Source organism: Cherax quadricarinatus, chromosome 41 (genome assembly GCF_038502225.1).
Source record: "Cherax quadricarinatus isolate ZL_2023a chromosome 41, ASM3850222v1, whole genome shotgun sequence".
Lineage (NCBI taxonomy): Eukaryota > Metazoa > Arthropoda > Malacostraca > Decapoda > Parastacidae > Cherax > Cherax quadricarinatus.
In genome coordinates this window covers 1,176,633-1,195,488 of record NC_091332.1, presented here as the reverse complement: position 1 = coordinate 1,195,488, position 18,856 = coordinate 1,176,633, and the positions used below count along the sequence as shown (strand labels likewise).

Sequence of the window (18,856 nt, the reverse complement as noted above, 5' to 3'; positions counted from 1 at the left end):
AGCTGTGTATGGAACTTGCTTCCACTACTTCACTCTCCAGATTATTCCACTTCCTGACAACTCTAAGGCTGAAGAAATACTTCCTAACATCCCTATGACTCATCTGGGTTTACAGCTTCCGGTTGTGGTCTCTTGTTCCTGTATCCCATCACTGAAACATTCGAGCCCTGTCCACCTTGTCAATACCTCTCAGTATTTTACAAGTTATCATGTCCCCCATATCCCTCCTATCCTCTGGTGTCATCAGGTTGAGTTCCCTTAACCTCTTCTAATAAGACATACCCCTCAGTTCCTGGACTAATCATATTGCAAATTTTTGCACTTTCTCCAACTTCGTGACATGTTTGACTAGGTGAGGGTTCCATACTGGTGCTGCATACTCCAGTATAGGCCTGACACAAACTGTGTACAGTATTGTGAATGACTCCTTACTAAAATGTCTAAACACTAATCTCAGGTTTGCCAAGCACCCATATGCTGCAGCAGTTATTTGATTGATGTGTACCTCAGGGTACATGTTCGTTTTAATGCTTACCCCAAGATTGTTTTCTTTAAGTGACATTTGCAGCCTTTGATTCCCTAACCTGTACATCATCTGTGGTCTCCTGTGTCCTTCCCCAATCTTCATGACCTTACACTTACTGGGGTTAAACTCCAGGAGCCATTTGTTGGACCAGACTTGTAGTCTGTCCAGATCCTCTTGTTATCTTAACTGATCCTCGCCTGCTTGTATTCTCCTCATCAGTTTCACATCATCAGTGAACAGTGTGAGTGTGTGTCTGTCTGTCACACCTAGCAGGTGGAAAGTTGAGCCTCTACATTTTTTGATGAATGATTGTTATTCCCTCTGATTTAGTTCTTCACAAATATAAATTAAAGTCTGCAAGTAGCTACACTGTTTATAAATGTACAGGTACCACTCGACTTATGACCGAGTTCGGTTCCAAGAAACCGGTCATAAGTCAGAATGGACGTAAGTCGAACCTTGCTACTGAATATCAACATCACATTTTTGTAATGACTTATTTTATTGTTTTATTTTGGTATTTCATTTGTTACTTTACTTTTTATGCTGTTAGTACTGTATTTTATACTGTAAGGTTTAGGATAAACACTGTGTACAACACAAACAGTTGTTTATTTCCCAGAAATTTGGCATAGAAAACAAGGTCGTAAGTCGAATGGTCATATGTAGAGCAGGTCGTAAGTCGGATTTAATGAATTTCTAAAACTGTATACAAATTTTCTCAGTTTTATATTTTGATCATTAAGTTCTTATTTTATCTAGGGGAACTAGTATTCTAATTGTTGACTCACTGTCCACAGATAAAGTTATAAAACAGTGTGATGTGATCTTTCTGTGTGTGAAGCCTCACCTTCTAAGGAAGATGATAAATGAGTTAAATACATTGGAGGCAGACCACAGTCCACTCTTTGTGTCCATTGTCTCAGGTTATGATTTGAATACTTTAGAAGAGGTAAGTTGGTTTATCCAAGTTAAAATAATGTTTCTGTTGTAGCTTTCCTTTTTTTTTTTTTTTTTGAAAACATTTGAAGAAATGCAGTTTTCAGTACAGTGGAACCTCTACTTGCAAGTTTAATCTATTCCGTGACCCTGCTCGCAACTGGATTTGCTTGTTTGCAGAGTCAGTTTTCCTCATTTAAATTAATTGAAATGCAATTAATCTGTTCCAGTGGAATTCTGTACTTCAATAATTTCCCTAATATCAACTCTGTGGCTTATTTATCTATCACAATTCATCTAATATGACATAATAAACAATATAAATAACATAGAAACCTGATATATACTCTACAATATGCCATTCATGTAGTGGTATCGTCATAGGACGAAAGTTTGTCTGGGGACTGGACAAAATACTTCTTGAATAATTTCACTAATATCATCTATGCAGCTTATTTATCTATCACAGTTCATATAATATGACATAACAAACAATATAAATAACATAGAAACCTGATATATACTCTAGAATGTATAAAATATGTCATTATGTACCAGGTGGAGGCGGAATCAAACATTTTTCCTACGTTGAGCTCAATTTCAAGGTACTTTTCGTTGTGAAAGCAATCAAAATCATATCTCTTCTCTAATATATCTTCCATTCTATCAACCAAGACCAAAAAAATGAGGATACAACCATAAAAACCATGCAAAAATACCACTCGGGGGTGGGTAATTGCTGAGATGATTTCTTTCATTTTTGGCGTACGTCAAGAAGCATCTTTCCATCATACACTGGCCAAGTTTCAATAAGATAGTCCAACAAACAAATGAGATCCAATTCCCTAGATCAAGAGCAAGAGCCCCTCACCAACATCAAGGACCCTCCCTTGAGGTCTGCTCGCTTATGGAAATTTTGGTCACGTATGGAAGCAAAAAATTAACCCATTGATTGCTCGTATTTGGAAAAACTCGCACGTGGATGCGCTCACAAGTAGAGGTTCCACTGTATTAAGAAATAAAATATAGCTGCTAAGGAAAATATATAACTGCACATTTCATTTTTTTAATTCAAGTAGTATTTCTCAATTTTTTCCCAACATGCAGTGACATTTTGCTGTCTATTAATCTTTTAACATTCCAAGGCCCCATTCAGATTGAGCTCTGGAAAGACTCCAGAACTCAGTTTGAACACAAAATTGTTAGAATTTCCCCTAACCATCAAGGAACAAATCAGATGGTTCTAGCTCCTTCTCAAGGTGAGTTAAGAGATGAGATGTGAAGCTGGCATTCCAGGACAACTACTGAATTGCCTTTGTCAGAGAAAGGATGACAATATTGGTATTAGATTTAAGAGAAGAAAGGGCAAGTTGATAGTGTTGTGGAAGGTGGTAATTCTTTGGCAACAGGCTATCAGGAGCAGGAAAGAGATTGCCATGAAAAGTGGACAGGTCAGGAAGAATACAAGAGTGAGACTGACAAAAGGAATCAAGAACTAATCAGGTTATTTCCTGGGTGAATTCAGAGGATCCTGAGTGAATTCTGACTATGAGGTTGAGGGATTTTAGAATTTGTACCTGTGTAGTCATTTCTCCCTGTTCATGGGTGTCATGATTTGTTGGTTTTGATTATCAAACTTTTTTTACTGGCTCAATGGCTTTTTTACATTCAAATCAAATTTTATGATCATTATTTTTTATGAATGTCAGTATTAACCAGATTAATATATTAAAGAGGTATGGTTTCTGAAACATAAAATGAATCTAATTCTAAAATATAATTTATGTTGAGATAAGGGGTGTTCGATATATTGCAGTTTTTTAACTGTATTGTAGGGCAAGACAGTGATGGAGTGATGATGATGAAGTGTTTTCGTCTTTGTCGGGTCACTCTGCCTTGATGGGAAATTGCTGATGTGTTAATAAAAAAAAAAATTGTATTCATGGTTTCTAGTTTCACCGAACCTCAAACATAAACCCACCTTGAATTTGAAGGAACTACTGCACACCTACTAGCTGATTTGACCTTGGGAAATACTTTTATTTTCTTAAGCAATGATAGATTATATTACACTATTATTTACATATATTAGTTTGTATATCTTATTGTTATTTACTTGTTCAGATGCTCAGCGTATTGGTACATGCTCCTCGTGTAGTTCGAACAATGCCGAACACCCCATCAATGGTTGGACAGGGATGCTGTTGTGAGTATTTTGCTTTAAATTGAATATATTTTCAGTTTTTTAGATTTAGTTTGAATGTTACATTAATACTTTTATCTTATAGAAAAAATACAGTGGATTGGCCAGTATACTGCAGTTTGGCAGTGATAACCTAAAAATTCAAACTTTTTGTTTGTTTTATTGGTGCTGCCTCATTCATAGATTAATAAAACACAATATGTGTAATAAATTAAGAAGATAGCTTGTCTGTATTGTTTTGCCATGCAGACATGAACCATAAATACATTCACCATTTGTTACACCCATCATTACTGGTTTTTTTTTTTTTTGTCTTAATCATAAACATGTAAAGGCAACAGGCAAATCTTGCAAACTTGTACAGGTCGGCCATCACTAATCCAGCAGTCAGTAATACGGTTCCATCAGTAATTCAGCACTAATTTCAGCTAGCATAATTTCAAATTTCCGAGGTTGCCACACCAACCTGCTGCTACTGTTTGGTGGCGCTATTTACTGCATAAGTAACAAAAAAAGGCACAATACCGTGACTGGAACGATACACAAATAACCCGCACATAGAAGAGAGGAGCTTACGACGACGTTTCGGTCCGACTTGGGCCATTTACAAAGTCACACTAATCAGAAGTGGAGCAGGACGGCTATATATAGGCAGGAAGAGGTAGTGATGGTGGTAGTAGCAGTAGTAGTGGTGGTAGTAGTAGTAGTAGTAGTAGTAGTAGTAGTAGTAGTAGTAGTAGTAGTGGTAGTGGTAGTAGTGGTAGTAGTGGGGAACTAAGGAGGAGGAGCCAGTCAAATATAAAGAATGGGGAGCACTGCAAGGGAGCTAGGTGCCCACAGAGGGAGAGCAAGTGCACAGAGGTGGGGCGAAGGGGAAGTGATGAAATAAATAATGAAGGAACAGAAACACGCGACAGAAGAAAGACAAAAAAAAAAAAAGGAAAGAGGAAAGGGGAAGAGAGAGAAGAAGAAAAAATGAGGAATCAGGTTAAGTCACGGGTGTTCTGAAGTTTGGAGCATTTTACAATATAGTGGGAGAGGAAGGCATCTACAGAGATGAAGCCAGGACTAAGATTCATACAAGGAAAGTTGTGTATTAGAGAGGATTCAACAAGACAGCGACTGTTAAAGTTGGAAGTAGGGAAGACAGTTTTGGTGGAAGACCAGTCTATAGGATGGCTGTGATCTCTGACGTGACAGAAAAGAGCATTGTTAGTGTCGGCAAGCCTAACACTATTTTTGTGCTCCCTAAGTCTGTCAGAAAGAGATCGGCCAGTTTCTCCAAAGTATTGAAGAGGACAGGAGGAGCAAGAAATAGAGTAGACACCAGGAACATCTGTAGAGGGAGGAGAGGTATGAACGAGATTAGTGCGAAGAGTGTTAGTCTGGCGGAAAGTAAGCTTGATGTCTAAGGGACGGAGAGAATTGTTGAGATTAGAAAGACCGGAAATGTAGGAAGGCAGAGGACAGAAGAGTTCCCAGGAGTAGAGAGTTTGGGAGATAAGAAATTACGTTTAGCTCATGAGAAGGCATAGTCTATGAAATGGGAAGGGTAGCCAAGACGGGAAAACGAATTATGAAGAGTGGAAATTTCTGCTGGAAGGAACTGAGGATCACAGATGCGGAGGGCACGGAGAAAGAGGGAGATAAGAACACTTTTCTTGACAGGGGAAGCATGATAGGAAAAGTAGTGAATGTACATGCCACTGTGCATAGGTTTTCCTTCATTATTTATTTCATCACTTCCCCTTTCCCCCACCTCTGTGCACTTGTTCTCCCTCTGTGGGCACCTAACTCCCTTGCAGTGCTCCCCTTTCTTTATATTTGACTGGCTCCTCCTCCTTAGTTCTCCACTACTACCACTATTACTACTACTACTACTACTACTACTACTACTACTACTACTACTACTACTACTACTACTACTACTACCACTACCACTACCACTACTACTACTACTACCACCACCACTACCTCTTCCTGCCTATATATAGCCGTCTTGCTCCACTTCTGATTAGTGTGACTTTGTAAATGGTCCAAGCCAGACCGAAACGTCTTCGTAAGCTCCTCTCTTTTATGTGCAGGTTGTTTGTGAACTGCATAAGTCATTCCAATTTCTTTTTCTCCATTTATTGCTTACTTTTAGCCCTAGCCAAGGTTCCAACGAATAAAAGAAATGCTTCTCATTGTGTAAAGTACATACACTGTACATTGTCCATAAAAGATAAGGTGGCTTTGAAGCCACTGTCAGTCACCATGAGTTAGCTCACTCAGATAAGTTGTGACCGGTAAATTTGGGCCTACATATGAGAGAATAGGTCTGTGTGGTTGTAGGTAGTAGGTTGGTAGACAGCAACCACCCAGGGAGGTACCGTCCTGCCAAATGAGTATAAAATGGAAACCTGTAATTGTTTTACGTGATGGTAGGATTGCTGGTGTCTTTTTTCTGTCTCATAAACGTGCAAAATTTCAGGTACATCTTGCTACTTCTACTTACACTTAGGTCACACTACACTTACATGTACAAGCATGTATATACACACCCCTCTGTGTTTCCTTCTATTTTCTTACTACAGTGAACCCCTGGTTATCGGCCAGTTTGGTTATCAGCCAACTCGGTTATTGGCAGGGTTTTCGACACTCGGTTATTGGCCGTTTTGGATGCATCCATCCACCGGCTGGGGCAGATTGCGCTTCAGTTGGGCTTTGTCTCTCGGTGGCTGAGGAAGCTCTGCTCATACATCCAAACATTTCGCTTGTTTATCATTGTTTTTAGTGGTTTTTCTTGCAGTGCAACTGTGAAAAAAGTAACCATGGCTCCATGGTAAGGCTTGGGAGGGAGTGACTTCCAGGACTTTGAACTCTGGCCAGATTGTGTCCAAGAGAGGGATTTTGAAGGGTTTGAGACACGCCGTGACCCTGACCCTGTGGACTCTATTGTGTCTTTGGGGAAGTCCCTGGGGTTGGAGGTGAGTGGTGAGGATGTGGAAGAGTTGGTAGAGGACAACAGGGAAGAGCTTACCACTGAAGAGCTGCAAGAGCTTCAACTTGAGCAGCAACAGACTGCAGCTGAGGAACTTGCTTCAGAGGAGGAGGAAGAGGGAGTGAAGGAGGTGCCTTCTTCAGAGATTAAAGAAGTGTGTGCAGCCATATCTGCAACATGTTTAGTGACAAAACCCTGTCCCAATTCAGGAAAATCTTAGAGACACCAGAAACAGAGCACTCTGGACAGTTATTTTGTGAGACAGGGGTCCAATGACTCTCAAGCTGGTTCTAGTGGCATTAAAAGACAGAGAAGGGAAGTAACCCCAGAGAAGGCATTGCTACCTAAAGTCTTCATGGAGGGGGATTCCCCTTCCAAACACTAACTCCTCCCTCTTTCCTCCTACCTATCTTCCAGAAGCCAGCATTAGCCTTCAATAAAGGTATGTAATACTTACATAATTGTAAAAAACAATTTTTTTTTGCTAATATTTTTGTTTGGAACGAATTAATTTTATTTCCATTAATTCTTATGGGAAATATTAATTTGGTTATCGGCCATTTCGGTTATCGGCCGACCTTCAGGAACGGATTACAGCTGATAACCGGGGGTCCGCTGTAGTTCTTGTTCTTGTTTATTTCCTCTTATCTCCATGGGGAAGTGAAACAGAATTCTTCCTCCGTAAGCCATGCGTATCATAAGAGGCAGCTAAAATGCCAGAGCAAGGGTCTAGTAACCCCTTCTCCTGTATACATTACTAAAGTTAAAAAGGGAAACTTTTTTTTTTGTGGGGGGGGTCAGTCTGCCTTGTGTGATACAGCTGGTTTGTTGAAAGAAAGAAGAAAAGGACTGTGTGGTAAGTGTGCACTACAGGTGGCCCTCCACATTTGCGAGAGTTAGGGAATCAAGAACCTCGCGAATCTTGAAAATTCACGAATGTTTGGTGTGCAAATATGATGTAGGGAAATGTAATAATACTGTACTGTAGCGTTCGCGAATGTTTTGATGTGCAAATATATTGTAGGGAAATATAATGCAGTGGAACCTCTACTTGCGAGTTTAATTTGTTCTGTGACCTTGCTCGCATCTGGATTTGCTCATTTGCAGAGTTAATTTTCCTCATTTAAATTAATTGAAATGCAATTAATCCATTCCCGTGGAATTCCAGGCACGACAAAATACTTATTTATCTATCACAATTCATCTAATATGACATAATAAACAATATTAATAACATAGAAACATGATGTATACTCTAGAATGAATGAAATATTACGTATGTGAGTAGTGTTAGTGGAGGCGGCACAATGACCTTTGCTGTTGTTGTTGGAGTGTATAGGGCCACCACGGTGGCCATTCCTACATACCTTCACATGCTTTTATTATAACAGAGTAGGATGCCGTGGTCTACTGTGTCAAACGCTTTTCTTAGGTCAATAAAAATTCCTAGCAGATATTTTTTATTTTCCAGTGCTGTGTAAAGCAGGTCTAGCATTTTTATAATTGCATCATTAGTGCTTTTATTTTTCCTGAATTTAAATTGGCAGGGGTTGAGTATGTTTTGCGACGTTATAAATGAATATAGTCTCCTGTGCACGAGTTTCTCGAAGATTTTGGATAGCAATGGTAACTTTGATATTGACCTGTAGTTGTTTACGTCTGTAGAGTCACCACCTTTATGTATTGGTGTAACCCTTGCTGTCTTGAGTAGTGTCAGGAAAGTGCTAGTTTCATGGGCCGCTCGCTTGTACAATAATGGTGGGACGTGAGACAAATTCCCCGAGTTATTTTTAAGTGACTTTATGATCGCGGTGAGAAACACACATAATTTATGAAAAAGTTTGTAGAAAAATACAAAGGTGGTGGTGGTAGAGTGGAAGCAGTTGTGATAGTGGTTGATGATGGTAGTGATGGTGGTAGAGGGTTCTTTCTTTAGTGATTCAGCGATTCTACCAACTCCTCCAATGTTGTTGGAGTTATATAGGGCTACAGAAAACACCGCTGCCTCAGCTGCTGCTTTATGGATGGCTTACTCTCAGTGGCTCCTATATACCCAACAACAACACAACACAACACCTGTAGATGAATGGTTCAGAGAACCGACATGTTAAATTAGACACATGTGCAACTCTTGGGTATCTTTATTGAGGAAAGCCACACAGTGGCTTCATCAGTCCATACAAAGGAGAAACTTGAAGAACAGGAGGAGAATGAGGTGATCAGTCCCTCAACCTTGAGTCGATGTGGCCAGTCCATCAATCTTGAGTAGAATACGGCATATGAGAGGAGAAGCAGCTTATAAACCGTAGGCAGGAGAGGTGCAGCAGTCATAGATGGTGTCACATTTGTCCGATGTGGAAGTAGGTCGTGCCCAAGGGTTAGGCAAGCGATGAATTCCCAAGTATTAAGATCCCAAGAAGTTGCAGTGTCTTACAGGATTGTAGATGAATGGTCTAATTTAACAATATGTCGGTTCTCTGAACCATTCATCTACAATCCTGTCAGATACTGCAACTTCTTGGGATCTCCTCTCTCTCTCCCCTCCTCGCCTTCTTCCATACACCAACAAGAGTCTTCAGTAAAGGTATGTAATAGTGATTTAAATGTTCATTTATCAATTTCATTAGTGCTTTATATTTATTTCTCATTGTTTTCTGTATGTAAAACTAGTATAGTTATTCTTTAAAAAATGTATTTTTTAATATTTTTGGGTGTCTGGAACGGATTAATTGTATTGACATTATTTCTTTTGAGAAATATTACTTCGGTTTTCGTATGTTTCAGATTTAGACCGACCTTCTGGAATGGATTAAGTACGAAATCCAGAGTTCCACTGTATATGCTTGTACGTGTGTGCAGTGTGACCTAAGGGTAAGTAGACGCAGCAAGACGTACCTGAAACCTTGCATGTTTCTTCTTCTTTCCAGAAACTGGCCATATCCCACTGAGGCAGGGTGGCCCAAAAGGAAAAATGAAAGCTTCTCCTTTTAACCCTTTGACTGTTTCGGTCATATATATACGTCTTACGAGCCACCGTGTTTGACGTATATGTACTCATAAATTCTAGCGGCTTCTAATCAAGCAGGAGAAAGTTGGTAGGCCCACATGTGAGAGAATGGATCTGTGTGGTCAGTGTGCACCATATAAAAAAAATCTTGTAGCACGCAGTGCATAATGAGAGAAAAAAAAAGACCGTTTTTTTTTTAATTAAAATGCTGACTTTGTGGTCTATTTTCTTATAGTATTTATGGTTGTATTCTCATTTTCTTGGTCACATGTGGTAGAATGGAAAATATATTATAGAAATAGAGGTGATTTTGATTGGTTTTACTATGGAAAGAACCTTGAAATGGAGCTCAAATTAGGGGAAATGTTTGATTTTTGCTGATGTTCAAAAGTAAACAAATGATGTCATTTTCTAATAAATGTCCAAATAACCATTCTAATATGCAGTCCTGAATGGGTTGACATTATTTATACAATTATTACATTATTGCAGTAGTCTGCATAACAGTAAATCTTCTATTTTTTTTTTTTTTGAATGAAAATTCATAATAGAAAGCAAGAGTAATATCAGAGGGGCCTGAAGCTGTGACTGATGAACAAAGAAAATGTTATTTTAGAGCCAGGAATGTCTGCATTGTTCATTCTGGACCCTATTTTGAAATTGTCATATTTTTTAATTTTTGTGAAATTGGCCAAATTGCAAATTTCTGACCACGTTGTTGGGTAGTTGAAATCGGTAAATGGGCAGTTTCTTGTACTCAATCGATAGAAAAAATGGAGTTCTAAAGAAATAGCTATGAGTTTTGTCGACTGGAACAATGGAATTAGCTGAAAATAGGGCTCAAAATGGGCGAAATCGCCTATTCATAAATTTCGCTGAGGTTGCTAACTTCACGAGAGCGTAATTCCATCAGTTTTCCATCAAATTTCGTTCTTTTGGTGTCATTACAATCGGGAAAAGATTCTCGATCATTTCATAAGAAATTTTTTTTTTTTTGGGGGGGGGGGGGGGGGGGGGGGGGGGGGGGGGATTTTTCAACATTTTAATCGCCTCTTACGACACACAGGGCTCACAGAGGAAGAATTTTGTTCCACTTCCCCATGGAGGAAATGAAAAAGAACTAGTAAGGAAATAGAAGAAAACCCAGAGGTGTGTGTGTATATATGCTTGTCTATGCAAGTGTAGTGTGACCTAAGTAGAAGTAGCAAGACATACCTGAAACCTTGCATGTTTATGAGACAGAAAAAGACACCAGCAATTCTACCATTATGTAAAACAATTACAGATTTCAGTTATACACTCACTTGGCAGGATGGTAGTACCTCCCTGGGTGGTTGCTGTCTGCCAACTTACTACCTAAGTTTATAGTTATTACTGAAATAAATACTATCTGGGGTAGTAGTAGTCATGGAAACTGAAAAGAAAGGACATGAGCAGGATGTACTGGATGTCGATACAGCCACAGTTGACTGTAAGTGACTAATATCTTTAAAAAAAAAAAAGGAAGCGTAGTATCAAAATAGTCAGCTGGTAAACTTCATGATCAATTGTTGCGGTCTTTTCTCTTGAAGAGTGGTGTGCCAGAGTATCAGTATTGGTGACAAAGTGGCTGATATTGTATGTAGATCAATTCAAAAATTTTATCTTTTTTTTTTTCTTTGTTTTGTAGGTCTGATGGGGGATGCCTGGAATTAGTAGTGAGCAATGACCTTGACATTTCAATGAAATTAGGTCACTTAATATTTAACCTTCCTGAGTTATTTAATGCCTATTGTACAGTCAGCATTCTCTTGTATATTAAACTTAGTTATCATAATTTTAAAAATAAAAGAAATGAACAGTTTATCACTATTGGCATAAAATTTTGGTATCATCCCCAACTTGCTTTTGTCCATCAAGTAAGATTATTAGTGATAGGTTTAGAATTACAGAAGGCTGCCTGCTCTTCCCCTTCCCCCCAAAATCTTTTTAATAATAGCATTAGTGTCACTTGCTTCATACAGTTAGGTTTCTTGATTGAGTTTTCTTATGTTCTGTGCATACACACGATTCCCTGTTTAGTATTAAAAAATAAAATCTTAAAAAGTGTTCAATACATACATAAATTGGATTTACAATTGTTTATCAGACTATAAAATTTGCAGGACTGATTTCTAGTCACATTAGTCACTTTCTTCAGAATTTGAGATCAGTAATGCATTAATAATCAGAGTCAGTTAGTAATACACAGCATTACTGTCACACACAGTCTGTTCTTCCAAATTATTTTTAAGCAATGTTATGATAGATATCATATAACCATTTGGCATATTTTATTAAGTAGCATCAAACTTTGCTATTGTTGTAAGTCACATGCTAGCAGGTTCTGGAGTGTGTGTCATGCTTTTTATTGCAGGAGGAGCAACAGAATCCTATGGGGCTGAAATGAACTTAGCTACATCTTTAACCCTTAAACTGTCCACACGTAAATATACATTTGTGTGCGGGGGGGCTCCGAACGTAGATCAACATTTTATTTTTCATTCCTTCAAAATTGGCGCAATAGGCCTGAGTCACCTAGACATTAGAGAATGGGTGCGCACACTATGAAAAAATCGGGGACGCTGTGGTACCGTGTGGTAACACCAGTTAGTTTCAGCTCTATCTTGGGTCAACATCATGGCAAACCCCCGTGATTCACTGACGCCTCGTCGTATTAACACTCTACTATTCCCAGAAAGTGATACAGAACGTGAGTTTAGTGGTTTTGACTCCAATATAGCCACTAAAGATCAAGGAATTAGTGAAACTTTTGATGATAACCCAGATGACCCTCAGGCCATGACCTCTGGGGTGGCCAGTATGGCCATACCAGACCCTCAACCCAGCACTTCTGAGGTGGCCAGTGTGGCTAATGTGGCCAGTGTGGCCACAGCAGACCCTCAGCCCATGACCTCTGGGGTGGCCAGTGTGGACAGTGTGGCCAAACCAGATCCTCAGCCCAGCACTTCTGAAGTGGTTAGTGTGGCTAATGTGGCCACAACAGACCCTCAGCCCAGCACCTCTGGGGTTTCTAGTGTTACTTCCCAAAGACAACTCCGCAAGAGGAAGTTATTATTTTCCATGCGTTTTGGTGATGATGATAGTGAAAGTGACATAAGTGACGATGATAAAATCGATTTTATGCTGATAGACGATTCGTCGACTGAAAGTGATTATCATTATTCCCCAGTGAAACATACTTTTAGGCGTCATAACCTGCATTCAGACAGTGTGCCATATGTAGTCAGCGGCAAGGGTCGTATGAGGTCACGAACCGAAACCCCAGCCACTGATAGTGATAGTGATCATGAAGGTGAATATCCTGGGATGGAGGAAGAGGGGGTGGCATGGTGCCTGGACCTTGTGGCACAGTACGTGGGCAGACAAAGGACTGCCCAGCACCCTCTCAACCATGTGCTGCTTCCACTCTTGTCCCCCTCCTGCTCCCCCACGTCCCATGCTACAAGTCCACCCTGCACTATCTGACCGTGAATGGAACTGGACAGACAGTACACCATTTGTGCCACATCCTTTCAGTTTTGATGCCAGTGAAAGTGGTAGCATGCCACACTATCCTATCACAAATGAGTCTACAGAGTTGGACTATTTTCAACTATACTTTGATGAGCCGATATTGAACCTAATTGTTACTCAGACCAACATGTACTACCAGTATACAATGGACCACATAGATGTTTCAGAGTCTTCATGGCTTTGCAGGTGGAAAGATACAACTGTGGCTGAAATGTATTTATTCCTTGGCACTGTCATGCTTATGCCACACACATATAAGAACAATATAGCACACTACTAGTCCACAGACCACTTCATCAGTACTCCTGTCTTCCATGACCTCCTTCCTTGCAACAGATTCACTCTGTTGAATGTTGCACTTCTCAGACAGGAATACGCCAAACCAAAATGACCTCTTATGCAAAATCCGGAAATTGTTTATGTATCTGAAACAAAAATTCAGTGCCCACTTTTATCCATTCAAGAACATTGTTGTCAATGAGTCCTTGGTTCTGTTCAATGGACGACTGTCATTCAAACAATATATACCAAGCAAACGTAATCGCTTTGGTATAAAACTCTTTGTGAGACTGGTCTTGTGTTGGACATCATTATCTACACAGGGAAAAACACACTCGACGATACCAGGTGCATGCTGGGCATTTCTGGTGATGATGATCGCAAGATGATGGGGCCATACCTTGGCAAGGGTCATACACTGTACACAGACAACTGGTATACAAGCGCTATGCTCGCTGGTTTCTTACATGTGAACAATACTGATACATGTGAAATAGTGAGAAGAAATAGAAAACACATGCCAAGGTTCACTGGAGGAAGTCTAGTGAAAGCGTTTCATGCCAATGACATCATGGCACTGATGTGGCATGACAAACAGGCCATGACATTGCTGTCAACCATCCACAGAAATGAGATGGTACAAACAGACTGAGCAGGTTCAACAATGAACCTGTTGTAAAGCCAGATGCTGTCATCAACTATACAAACAATATGCGACTAGTCAACAAGTGTGACATGATGATAGGGTTTGTTGACTGTGTGCATAGGAGTCACAAGTGGTATATAAAAGTGTTTTTCCACCTTGTAGACATTGCAATGCTCAAAGCCTTCAACATGTACGAAATAAAGACTGGGAAGCGACAACGATATGCAGAATTCACCCTCACTGTCATCAAGCAGATAGCGAAAAAGTATGGTACCACACCTATACCTGTCACCCCACAACAGCGACCTGTCACTCCACAGCCAGAGGGGAAAGTGCCCAACCGAATGATCCCTAACTGTCACTGCTTAATACCACTACCATCTACTCCAAAGAAGTAGTATTCCCAGAAAAAGTGTGTGCGTACTTACACTAAACAGTGACCCCAAGTGCGAAAAGACACATGATACATGTGTCAGCAATGTGGGGTGGCACTCTGTATGAATTCATGTTTCATGGAGTACCATACAGTGGTGGAATTCTAGAAACATAAATGGGACTTGTAAATACCTTGTATATATATGTAAACAATAGTATGTGATTGAACCAGGTGTACAAATTCATTTATCAGTGTGAACATGTGTGTTTGTGACAGTATGATTACTAATTCAATACCAAACATTTGTCTCTCAACAAGAATTGGCTATGAAATCAAAAGATATGCAACAAAACATTATTATCATAACATGAAAACAACAAAAAATAGAAAAGAATTGGAAAAACGATAAATGTTTATTATTTCTGCAAGCAGCAGTACTCCATGTTGCCGACACCTCATCATTTAGCACCAACTTCGCAGGCTTATATCTCGGTAAGTACTGACCCTATATTTTTTTTTTATCCTGTAACATTTATAAAAATGCTCTCTTCAATTTAAAAAAAAAAAAATTTTTCAAAATATTCAGAGCGCTGTGCAGGTGAACGTAGATCTACGTTTGGACAGTTTAAGGGTTAATACTGAAACATTTCAAGCGTTTGCAACTCCAAATTCAGTTAAATTCCAAACATTTTATTGTGAATTTGCTGTGATAGATTTCATGCTATTAATTTCAGCTTGATCCATGGGCTGGAACAATATTGGGTAGTTAGGTTGAGGGGAAGTAACGATGCAACAAGAACTAACGTTTCAGCAGGTGGGTGAGCAGAACAGTGTGTCAGGCGGCAGCACAATTTTCCAGTTTTAGGGAGCCTGACTTTCTGCAATGAGCCCAGGCCTCTGAAGGAAATAGCTATTAAACTAGTAACTGGTAAGTTGGTGTGTTATCCAGAAATGCTTACTGGACTCTTGATGATCTGGGAACACTTTAACAACTAAATGAGTGTCAATGAAAAGTAATTTGTTCTTACCTGTACCAGTCCCATTAGAAAATGTTTGCTTTTCCTTGAAAGTCCTTCAGTCTAGATGCTGATATTTTATTACCTAATATAGTGTGTCAGACATCTGCATAATAGCTGTCTCGTTTGAATTTTAGACATGTTTTATGGTTATGCTCTGTAATTGGACAAACAAAATCTTTAATATAGTGATCTACACTGTTATGCTCTACACAGCTTTTTTCACAGACCCTTTAAAGTGGTTAACCCTTTGACTGTTTTGGCCGTATGTATGCATCTTACGAGCCACCGTGTTTGACGTATATATACTCAAAAATTCTAGCAGCTTCAAATCAAGCATTAGAAAGCTGGTAGGCCCACATGTGAGAGAATGGGTCTGTGTGGTCATTGTGCACCATATAAAAAAAAATCCTGTAGCACGCAGTGCATAATGAGAAAAAAAACTCCGACAGTTTTTTTGGATTAAAACGCTGACTTTGTGGTTGTATTCTCGTTTTCTTGGTCTCATTTGATAGAATGGAAAACATATTATAGAAACAGATTTTGATTGGTTTTACTATGGAAAGAACCTTGAAATGGAGCTCAAAGTAGGGGAAATGTTTGATTTTTGCTCATGTTCAAAAGTAAACAAATGATGTCATTTTCCAATAAGTGTCCAAATAACCATTCTAATATGCAGTCATGAATGGATTGACATTATTTATACAATTATTACAATATTGCAGTAGTCTGCATAACAGTAAATCTTCTATTTTTTGTTTGAATAAAAATTCAAAATAGAAATCGAGAGCAATATCAGAGGGGCCTGGAGACGTGACTGATGAACAAAGAAAATGTTATTTTACGGCCAGGAATGTCTGCATTGTTCATTCTGGACCCTATTTTGAAGTTGTCATATTTTTTAATTTGTGTGAAATTGGCCAAATTGCAAATTTCTGACCACGTTATTAGGTAGTTGAAATCGGTAAATGGGCAGTTTCTTGTACTCAATCGATAGAAAAAATGGAGTTCTAAAGAAATAGCTATGAGTTTGGTCAACTGGAACAATGGAATTAGCCGAAAATAGGGCTCAAAATGGGCGAAATCGCCAATTCGTAAATATCGCCGAGGTTGCTAACTTCACCAGAGTGTAATTCCGTAAGTTTTCCACCAAATTTCGTTCTTTTTGTGTCATTACCATCGGGAAAAGATTCTCTGTCGTTTCATAAGAATTTTTTCAAAAAATTTTTGACACCAGGAGACACCTCAGGATTTAGGGTTTTGACAGTCAAGGGGTTAATACTCTGGCATTTCTTGAACCTTTGAAGCCAGTCTTTAGAATACTAATGCTTCATTTCAAACTTTAGTTTTGAGTAAAACATCTTTAATTTTTCATCAATAGTGTGTGAATTTTACAACTAGGCATTGTTCTCATTGTTGTAGTTTTAAAATTTTGCTTGCCATGCAGCAATGATTGTTTGTATAATGTGAGATTTTCAAGTGAATAATTAGATAGAAAAAATTATTTTAGTCAAATACTCTTGAGAATTATTAAAGATTTATATAAAAACTCCTACACTTTACATTTAAAATAAAGTTGGTGAATTGTGTTAAATGTGCGAAAATTCCTCTCGAAGAAAATGGCAAGAAGAGTAGGGAAAACTATCCAATTAGTGATTTTCACTTTCACAAGCCTGCTTACAGTATACAGCATAGTATATTACAATTTCCCTCTTTTTTTTTTTTAATTCCATGCTTTTATTTCATATGGAAACAAAAATGCAATAGATTCTGAAGCCAGCATTTGGATATCCCCAAAAGGGCATACCTATAGTGACTGTTGAATTTTGTTTTCTTCGGAGATTGCTTCTTCAAGAGGAAATTTCAAATTATTTTGTGGTTTGTAGGTGGCACGTTTATTTTCCAGGATGAATAAATGTGTAGCATAAGTTGTTACATGCACACAAAAGCCCATAGTTATGTAAACATTTCAGGCAGATTTAAGATTATACAAACTTTAAAATTAATTAGCAATAGTAAGGATAAATTATATATATAATCACTTTAACACAATTAAAGGCAATAGTCCAGCACCATGGCAACTATCCTGGAAGAAAACACAATAATTTGAGAATCAAATCAAGAATATTCTTATGTATATCAACATTGATAGCAGTGATGCAAGCTGCTGTGAAGAAGACCCAAGACATTTGAGAAATTTTCATCGAATTTCACAGAAATAAAGAACTTTATGAGAACAGTGATGAAAATACAATCTGTCAACCACAAAATACATCTACTCCTTCAACCTCATGCACTATTAAGCCCCTTTCTCCACTGAAGATTTAGGTAATTAGTTATTATATGACAGTAACTGTAAGTTATCTATGGAGGCAAAGAAGGGAATGTATGAAAATATAGTGGTACCAACACTCTTATATGGGTGTGAAGCTTGGGTTGCAAATGCTGCAGCGAGGAGGCAGTGGAGATGTCCTGTCTAAGGGCAATGTGTGGTGTAAATATTATGCAGAGAATTCGGAGTGTGGAAATTAGGAGGAGGTGTGGAATTACTAAGAGCATTAGTCAGAGGGCTAAAGAGGAGTTGTTGAGGAGGTTTGGTTACGTAGAGAGAATGGATCAAAGTAGAATGACTTGGAGAGCGTATAAATCTGTAGGGGAAGGAAGGCGGGGTAGGGATTGTTTTCAAAAAGGTTGGAGGGACTTTCAGTAAGCATGTGTGAGCATGTTAGATAGGAGTGAATGGAGATGAATGGTTTTTGGGACCTGACAAGCTGTTGGAGTGTGAGCAGGATAATATTTAGCAAAGGGATTCAGGGAAACCAATTATTTTTATATAGCCAAACTTGAGTACTGGAAATGGGAAGTACAGTGGACCCCCGAGTTTCGGCAGCCTTGACTTTCGCGAAATTTGGCCTTCAGCGAGTTTTTTTTTTTTTTTTTTTTTTTTTTTTGAAAAATTTGGCCTCGAGTTTTGTGAAAAAACTCGTGTTTTGGCGACCGTCTGGTACCCGTCCACCCGTCACTGCGCACACAAAGCCAGTCTCCCACACCATTCACGCTCAGTGTGCCATTGTTTACCAACACGTGACCATCACCCCGCGGTTCATACAATACATTTCATAATAATTCATTGTTTTTTGTGCTTGCAACTGCTAAATAAGTCATCATGGACCCAAGGAAAGCTAGTGCAAGCCCTTTGGTAAATAAAGTGAGTGACGGGGATGTGGAAGAGTTGGTGGAGGGCCACAGGGAAGAGCTAACCACTGACGAACTGCAAGAGCTTCAACTGGAACAGCATCAGACCACTGCCGAGGAACTTGCTTCAG

General features: G+C 39.0%; 1 protein-coding gene across 3 annotated transcripts in view; it reads left to right on the top strand.

Annotated features, from left to right (window-relative positions):
* The window catches only part of LOC128684220 (pyrroline-5-carboxylate reductase 3), a 65,144-nt gene that overhangs the window by 26,524 nt on the left and 19,764 nt on the right, over positions 1-18,856 (top strand). For all 3 annotated transcript variants that reach the window (XM_053770384.2, XM_053770383.2, XM_053770385.2), the window contains 2 exons: positions 1,327-1,478; positions 3,590-3,671. In XM_053770384.2, coding sequence (XP_053626359.2) covers positions 1,327-1,478; positions 3,590-3,671 — 234 coding nt within the window. The remainder of the gene's footprint in view (positions 1-1,326; positions 1,479-3,589; positions 3,672-18,856) is intronic.